The 9,379-nt window shown below is 38.7% G+C and overlaps 1 protein-coding gene across 1 annotated transcript; it reads left to right on the forward strand.

Annotated features, from left to right (window-relative positions):
* The first annotated feature begins 544 nt into the window (after window positions 1-544).
* LOC144447675 (ryncolin-1-like) lies at window positions 545-7,042 on the forward strand. The gene is made up of 4 exons (XM_078137753.1): window positions 545-848; window positions 2,789-2,919; window positions 5,473-5,734; window positions 6,774-7,042. Exons 1-4 carry the CDS (start codon window positions 545-547, stop codon window positions 7,025-7,027), a joined length of 951 nt encoding a protein of 316 aa, XP_077993879.1. The 3' UTR covers window positions 7,028-7,042.
* The last annotated feature ends 2,337 nt before the right edge of the window (window positions 7,043-9,379 follow it).

Consider the following 9,379-nt stretch of genomic DNA (forward strand, 5'->3'; position numbering starts at 1 on the left):
CTCTCTCTCTCTCTCTCTCTCTCTCTCTCTCTCTCTCTCTCTCTCTCGCACATCGTTCTACATGCAAATGAAAGTTTGGTAGAGAGAAACTATGAAAATGACACCAGGTAAAAAAAAACCCAGTTATTGTGGACATTAGTGCACATATTTAAACATTTTTGTACTGTTAATTTTGCCACGTTGTCATCATCATAGACTTCCGTGTATCTACGTCAAGGGGTTGTCACGTATCAAGTGGGTCTATCAACATATTAATAACAAAAAGTAATAAATTTAATTAAATTGAAAATTTAAGACTAGACAAATGAAAATTACGATCTTCCAAGAGCGTGGTAAAAAGAACTTTTTATTTTAAAAAATGTTTGATTTTTATTTTTTTTTAGATTTATTTAATGAGTTGACGTGATTACATTTTACCTGAAGTTAAAATACAACGCAAGGTTATCGGCCAGAATAAAATGTCAACTACACACATTAGAGCATTCCGAGCTCATAGCTGGGTTAAGTATAGTAGACTCTCATATTTCACCGACTACACCAAGACATGGATGTACTGGAAAGGTCTGTCACAACCCTGTCTTTTATTTTCACTTTACAAGCCGCAATCGGCTTGGCACTGGATGATGTTCAAGGACACCCCAACAGTCGTCAATCAGTGAGTCTCACGTCCCCCTACGCTATCTGTAACCCAGAGAACCACATCCGTGTCGACGTACCCAACTGTCCTGCAAATCAAACCATCCTCGGTGTGGTAAACAAGCTAGATAGCTTGGAGCGGAGGACAATCGCACTACAAGAAAGTTTTCAAGAGTTCAGCCAAGCTTTTCTATCTAAATACAACACTTCACGTAAGTACTGTCAATTATGTTATACTTAATTGACGATATATTAGCTATATGTTATTATTGGATACGGATATCAAATTATGCAATTTACATGTGTTAGGTGATATGGCCACGTTTATATGCTCTCTACGATATGCAACTCAATATCTTGTACATATGTAATGTCGATTATTTTGTTGTAAATGTGATTAATTATCCAAAAGTGAAGTTAGAGGGACTCTATTTACGAGAGGGGATTCAAGGTACCAATTTTAACACCTGGCAAGTAGGCATAACATGTGCGTGTGTGTGTGGGATGGGGTGGGGTGGGGTGAAAGTTGGTCAGTACATCAAACTTCAAGCTTTCAGATCTTCTGTAAACTGGTAATTGTCTGAGACGTTCTAAAGCGAAAGGTTGCGTGTTTACTGTCAATATTGGCTGCGAGCTCATGTTCCTGCCAAGGGTAGTTTCAGATGCATGTGTATGTATGGTATGTTGGGTTATTCAGTAGTCTAACAGACTCCTCTACAAATATACTTGTCCAAACAACTTTGATAAATAACGTGGTAAAGATTACTGGTGGTCAACGATATATACACATTGCATCATAGACAGTGGGGGGGGGGGGAATCCACTGTCTATGATTGCATATACTTGCATAGTGACGTCAAGGCGGTACTTCAAAGAATACCCCCCCCCCCGACACTCGTGACACTTAAAGTGGCCAATTGATGATAAACTGAGATATGTTGAATTTTGTATTCATAAAACAACTCTACCCTGTTTTCCTACATGAACAAAAACTATGTGAAACAACATATACCAAGTCCTTTCAATAAATGATAAAATCAAACAATGTTTGTTATTGTTGTGATTGTACGTGCAATAACAAACATTTTCAGACACCTTCTAGATTTTTCCAATTTATTGAGTTACAAACACGGACTTTCTGTATTTTTTTCACACTTTTTTAGTAGGAAAACTTAGCAGGGTCGTTTATGAATTTAAACAATCCCAAATAACAGTCAATTTATCATCCAAGTGGCTACTTTATTATGTTTCAGAATGTAAAGCATTATCGATGACGTTGCATTGACGTCACATGGTATATCATATAGTGAACGGAATAGAATAATACACAACACAGCAGTCATAGAGACCCATATCATTCTACCCGTATTGGCTATACAAGACTTCTTTACATTCTGAAGCATATTATGGGCTAGGAGAGTCCTTGCCCGTTTTCCATAGGAAAACTTTTCTCCGAATACACACATTCTCCCGGTCATGAACTGCAGAAAAAAAAGTTGCCTCAAAGAGAAAGATACTCTCCCAATACGAAGAATCTTTTGGGGTGTACAAAGTTATTTGCGTATTTTAAAGAAGTGATTGCGGTTTATAATAGGCTAGTTTACCATTTACTAATAGTATTCCGGAATGAAAAATGAGAGAGTACGGTCACAGAACTGAAGAGGAAGAAAGGTCGTTGAACCTTTCAGCATATACGTATACATACCATAATGTATTTTAATTTATCACAACTGGTCTTGCACTTTATGAACTATCATGCAAGTTATTCGATTTGTACTATTTTGGTGGTTGTTTCAACATGGGTCACACCGCCTGTTTTTAATTTATGAGCCTTGTGGTTTCAGGTCATATCGGCACCATGTCTGACGTCACCAGCGCGACATTAGCTTATTAACTTTGTTCCCCCAACAGATTGCTATGTCAATTTTATCTAACGAACTACACTCAATCATTTGACATTTTGATACGGTCTCTCTTTTATAACGTCACTCCAACTATACTATTACTCTCTAAGTGTAATGTTGGAAACACATTCTTCATTTTCAGTGTGGCGGTAAATATTTGCATGATGGAGTGTTAAATGTGATTCCTAACTGTGGTAATAAGGTATGAAATACAGATTGACTGAAGGAGGTCGTTTATCTGTTTGTAGGTTATCGTGATTGCTATGATGTGCTCCAAAGTGGTCATTCAACGAGTGGTAATTACATCATACAACCTGATGATGACGATGGGCCATTTAGTGTTTATTGTGATATGGAGACAGACTCGGGTGGATGGACGGTAAGTTGCGCCATCGAGCATCGTTGTAACTCGAGAAATAGTAATATTCCTTTGTACAATTGACTGTGGGGGCGCTGTTCTTCCTGTCTGTGTGTCCCATGGGGGTATTACTGGACGATTATATTACATATGTCCGCTTGGTGAACTTCACACTAATGTGTATACAATAGTAGTTGATGATGATTGAAGATCATTGATACAGATCTTTTACACTTAAATTGTGATTGATAAGAATGATAATTGAGAATGGTTGATAACAATTGATAATGATAACAATTGATAACGACAATAATTAATAATAAATTATTATTATCATTATTATCATCTTTATTTTACAACCAAACACAAAGTGGTGGTTGAAATCATACAATTTAAAATCGCAAATACACAGGAAAACACAGACTAAAAGAGTACAGACAGCAAGGCTAAAATGTTTTAAGAATGATTCCTAATGAAATGTTAAAAAGCTAAAGAAAGGTAAGACATAAAAAAATACTGATTACTCTTAAAAAGGTCTATACAAGCTCAAAACATTCTGTCAAGCCATCATTGGTAATTGTACAAAGCGTATGGTATGAAACTGTTTTTGAATGATAACTGATAACAATAAAAATTGATAATGGTAAGAATCGATAACGATAGCAATTGATAAAGATCGATAATGGTGCTGGTAGTTGTGGTGGTGGTGGTGGTGGTGGTGGTGGTGGTGGTGGTGGTGGTGGTGGTGGCAATAATGAAACTCGACGTCAGTAACAATTTCTCTTCCGAACTTGTCGGATTTAGTGGATATAATTATTTGGTGTTAATTCCTGTCAAACTCATTAATTAGATGATTAAAAATAAACGAAAAAGTAAAAAGATAAAGTTCAGTCAGGAATATCCCCTAATTATACCGATCGGGATAAACCAAGGGCACTGTCGACAGTTTAATTCAAAAATTGTTTATCCCTAGAGGGATAAATACATAGTAAATTTAAACATGTTATGTTTTTATCCCTATGGGAAGATGTAGCTGTCAAGTTGGACAACAGTTCCAGGTATTACTTGTTGCTGAGTGATATACGAACGATTCCCTAAGTTAATAGATAGCACACGATCTCATTTCCTATCAGGTAATTGGAAGACGTGTCAATCTGTGAAATTTCATTATTACAGTCTTATGAATTACCATATTTCGTTTCAAGCTAATGTATATTTGTCTGCAAATGTGTAATTTAATATATACTGGTTTATACCGGGCGACGTGACCCTTGATATGCGTTTATGGAATGTTGGTTGCAGTGTCACCAAGTCACGGCATTAACTGTCGATCACGGGATGGGAATAAACTGTCTAATATAAAAAGAGCATGCTATAAATTCGTGTCTCTTTACAAACAAGGGCTCTAAGTTCAGGAGATTGCGTGATTATTTGTAAAAAAGTGAACTGGGGAAAACAAACATACATCGTTCGGATACAGTTTTCAGAGGCATAAAAGTGACACAGATTGAGTTTATAAGCTTCTTAACAAGGATGATTTACGAAAAATGTTAAACGTAAAAGTTAAACAACGATTAAACTGACCTAGTGTGACTCGTCTCCTGGAGTTGTTATCACAGCTGATGACACAAAAGGAGTTTTCTAGACATGTAGTAAATAGACATGTACTAAATTATGTCTTAGAATAGTTTATGTACCATCCCTAAATAGCAGGGTTGAGTTCTGACTATATCAAGAGGTGATCTATTAGCATGATGGAGGCTATAGGGTCATTAAGTTGTTAGAAATACTTGATAGGGATCGACGTGTCTTTAGTTTTACAGAGAGGGGGATCAGAGACTTTTAGATAGAGGTTGAAAAAATCCACCCCACCCTCGCAAAAAAACCCTGACCAGTCTCTTAGCACGAAGAATACTATAAGCGTCGTTGATATGTAGAAAAAAACATCTCACACAACTCACAAACAAGGTTCGAAAGGTATAAATTCAGGTTAGGTAAAAAAAAAAAACTAAAGTCGAAGATTCTGTATCAAATGGATTGGTTTGAGGATGAACTCCGTCACATTATTATGACATCATTGATTTGATTCAGTTTCAAAATGAAATAAGAATAAATTATATTTCATTTGAAGCTTACACTCTAAAAATATTGCCTCATTATCGAAAAGCATTAATTATACAAATAACTCCTTTAAAAAATCTAAAATCTACACCAACAAACTTTGTATGACGCGTGCGCTTTGATATAGTCAACATATGTACCAAAATTACATGAAATTTGAAGCTTGCATGCTTCAGATAGTCTGAAAACCATTAATTTTGCAAATATCTCATTAATATGCATAACATTGTGATATGTTTACTATAACAATCAGTTCTTTAAAATAGCATAGAGAAGATGTATAGCAAGTTTCAATAAAATTAGGTGCAGTAGTGTTTGAGATATACCCAGTCAGACAGACAGACAGACAGACAGACAGACAGACAGACAGACAGACAGACAGACAGACAGACAGACAGACAAAACCATTCCATTACCTCTCCTACTATTCTAATTGATTACTTCCCGTGTTAGGTGTTCCAAAGACGAATGGACGGCAGTTTGGATTTCTACCGCAACTGGGCGTCATATAAGAACGGATTTGGTCACATGAATTCGGAGTTCTGGATGGGCAATGATAAATTATTTCGTCTAACCAATCAGAGAATCTATAAACTACGAGTAGATTTGGAGGATTTTGAAGGTAGCAGAGCGTTTGCTTCATACGACTACTTCCGTGTTGGTGATTCATTCAGCGGTTATAAGTTGATTTTGGGATACTACTCTGGCACTGCAGGTATGATGCGGTTACCATTGAGAAGATGAGGATGTTTGGCAGTGACATAACAGAGATACGTATCTCATTTGTTAACACAAGAACACTGGGAAAGTGCATGCATTGGGATAATTCGGTACAGCTGTATGTCTGCAATGCTAAATCAGATCTAGTGGAGTGTTCAGTTTTCTTCTTGTAACATCGTTATGAAAAGTTCGCTATACGTGTTGAGAGAGAGAGAGAGAGAGAGAGAGAGAGAGAGAGAGAGAGAGAGAGAGAGAGAGAGAGAGAGAGAGAGAGAGAGAGAGAGAGAGAGAGAGAGAGAGAGAGAGAGAGAGAGAGAGAGAGAGAGAGAGAGAGAGGGGGGAGACATACATTATACATACATACATACATACATACATACATACATACATACATACAGACAGGCAGACTGTGGGAGTGGAGATAGAGGAAGAAATAGACTAGGGGAGTGAGAGGTGGCTGGAGAGGGATGGTTTTGACTTTGTTCTGATGTAACACATGTTCATATTTACAAACCCTAATAGACTAATAACCTAATAATTTCTAGGCCCCAGTAGCTCTAACTGGGACATTTTCATCATTTTAGTTCTTCTAAGATTCGACTTACTAACGTTTTTTGTACTGGTAACTTATAGAAGAATGAATGATCCCCCTAGTAATCAAACCTTATCAGCGTCTCATGAACTTGCAATTAGCTAAATAGCAAACGGTCAGTAAGACCATGGATGTATCTCCCCTAATACACCCTTGGTAAGGCGTGTGTACAAATGGATGTCAACCAGTGTGTACAGTACCATCACTGTATGATTAGTAATTATAAATTCTAATTCAGATAAGAATGGTTGAACCGTTTTTTCAACTGGCAAATATTTAATGACAAAGTACAGTAGCCAAAAGTTCAGTCATGTGGGGGATTTGTCTCTCACTTTTCACTAGATAGGGGAAAGGAAAGAGCTAAAACTCCCTCCACGACGCTACTCAAGGCTTAATTACAGCTACAAGGGCCTTGACTGTGTACTTTGTTTCACTGTTTCAGGTGATGCATTCACCGGACACAAGGACATGAAATTTTCTACAATGAACAGAGATAACGACAATCAGGCTAAGTCATCCTGCGCACGTAGATACAAAGGAGCTTGGTGGTACACAGGTTGTCATAATTGTAATCTGAATGGACAATATTTACATGGGGAACATACGGCCTATGCTAGTGGAATCATTTGGAGCAGCTGGAGAGGTTACTACTATTCACTGAAACACTCAGAAATGAAGATGCGACCAGTGGTTTGAATTTATCATGTGATACATTAACACAATTTCTATGTAATCTAGATTCGCTGTAAACAGTACAGTGTCAATAGAGGACATGATGTGACATTATCATTATCATTGTCATTATCAATCGCCATCAAAATCGTCATCATCATCATCATCATCACCACTACTACCACCACCACCACCATCTTCATCATCTACTTAATCCTCATCATCACCACCACCATCACCACATCATCATCATCATCACCATTCACCACCACAATCACAATGATCATCATCATCACCACCACCACCATCTTCATCCTCATCTCCATCGTCTTCTTCATCATCATCATCATCATCATCATCATCATCATCATCATCATCATCATCATCATCATCATCATCACCACACTTAAACCACCATCATGATCAACACACCTCCATCATCATTGCCACATTACACTATTCCCACCTTTGTAATGAAATGTCTTTGTAAGATACATGTATTAGTAACTTGGAATCAAAACCATTTTACGTAACTATGACACAGATTTACAATAACATACAACACACAGTGTGTTTATGATGATTGACTTTTACCTTGCACTGTGTGTGTATATTCAATTTTGTGTAAGTATTTCTAGTTTTGTAAAAATGTTAAGTATTAAATAAAATTTCATATATTTTGAAACATTTCATTGACCATATCATACTTTAAGTTTTTCTTTGACGGGCTTCTCGTAGCCTAGTGGTTATAGTTTAGGACTATCAGTCAGGAGGTCATGGGTTGAAATCCCACTGGGTGACTTAGGCTTCTCGTAGCCTAGTGGTTATAGTTTAGGACTATCAGTCAGGAGGTCATGGGTTCAAATCCCACTGGGTGACTTGGGCTTCTTGTAGCCTAGTGGTTATAGTTTAGGACTATCAGCCAGGAGGTCATGGGTTGAAATCCCACTGGGTGACTTGGGCTTCTTGTAGCCTAGTGGTTATAGTTTAGGACTATCAGTCAGGAGGTCATGGGTTGAAATCCCACTGGGTGACTTGGGCTTCTTGTAGCCTAGTGGTTATAGTTTAGGACTATCAGTCAGGAGGTCATGGGTTCAAATCCCACTGGGTGACTTGGGCTTCTCGTAGCCTAGTGGTTATAGTTTAGGACTATCAGTCAGGAGGTCATGGGTTCAAATCCCACTGGGTGACTTGGGCTTCTCGTAGCCTAGTGGTTATAGTTTAGGACTATCAGTCAGGAGGTCATGGGTTCAAATCCCACTGGGTGACTTGGGCTTCTCGTAGCCTAGTGGTTATAGTTTAGGACTATCAGTCAGGAGGTCATGGGTTCAAATCCCACTGGGTGACTTGGGCTTCTCGTAGCCTAGTGGTTATAGTTTAGGACTATCAGTCAGGAGGTCATGGGTTCAAATCCCACTGGGTGACTTGGGCTTCTTGTAGCCTAGTGGTTATAGTTTAGGACTATCAGTCAGGAGGTCATGGGTTCAAATCCAACTGGGTGACTTAGGCTTCTTGTAGCCTAGTGGTTATAGTTTAGGACTATCAGTCAGGGGGTCATGGGTTCAAATCCAACTGGGTGACTTAGGCTTCTCGTAGCCTAGTGGTTATAGTTTAGGACTATCAGTCAGGAGGTCATGGGTTCAAATCCCACTGGGTGACTTGGGCTTCTCGTAGCCTAGTGGTTATAGTTTAGGACTATCAGTCAGGAGGTCATGGGTTCAAATCCCACTGGGTGACTTAGGCTTCTCATAGCCTAGTGGTTATAGTTTAGGACTATCAGTCAGGAGGTCATGGGTTGAAATCCCACTGGGTGACTTAGGCTTCTTGTAGCCTAGTGGTTATAGTTTAGGACTATCAGTCAGGAGGTCATGGGTTGAAATCCCACTGGGTGACTTGGGCTTCTTGTAGCCTAGTGGTTATAGTTTAGGACTATCAGTCAGGAGGTCATGGGTTCAAATCCAACTGGGTGACTTAGGCTTCTTGTAGCCTAGTGGTAATAGTTTAGGACTATCAGTCAGGAGGTCATGGGTTCAAATCCCACTGGGTGACTTGGGCTTCTCGTAGCCTAGTGGTTATAGTTTAGGACTATCAGTCAGGAGGTCATGGGTTCAAATCCAACTGGGTGACTTAGGCTTCTTGTAGCCTAGTGGTAATAGTTTAGGACTATCAGTCAGGAGGTCATTGGTTCAAATCCAACTGGGTGACTTGGGCTTCTCGTAGCCTAGTGGTTATAGTTTAGGACTATCAGTCAGGAGGTCATGGGTTCAAATCCCACTGGGTGACTTGGGCTTCTCATAGCCTAGTGGTTATAGTTTAGGACTATCAGTCAGGAGGTCATGGGTTCAAATCCCACTGGGTGACTTGGGCTTCTCGTAG

The sequence above is a fragment of the Glandiceps talaboti genome, chromosome 16 (assembly GCF_964340395.1).
Source record: "Glandiceps talaboti chromosome 16, keGlaTala1.1, whole genome shotgun sequence".
In the NCBI taxonomy this organism is placed as follows: domain Eukaryota; kingdom Metazoa; phylum Hemichordata; class Enteropneusta; family Spengelidae; genus Glandiceps; species Glandiceps talaboti.

Bases quoted from the DNA above. Each gene is read 5' to 3' on its own strand.
- LOC144447675 (XM_078137753.1), top strand. From the start codon at position 545: ATGGATGTACTGGAAAGGTCTGTCACAACCCTGTCTTTTATTTTCACT. The intron at 849-2,788 runs GTAAGTACTGTC...ATCTGTTTGTAG, and splicing joins ATCTAAATACAACACTTCAC to GTTATCGTGATTGCTATGAT. The intron at 5,735-6,773 runs GTATGATGCGGT...TCACTGTTTCAG, and splicing joins ATACTACTCTGGCACTGCAG to GTGATGCATTCACCGGACAC.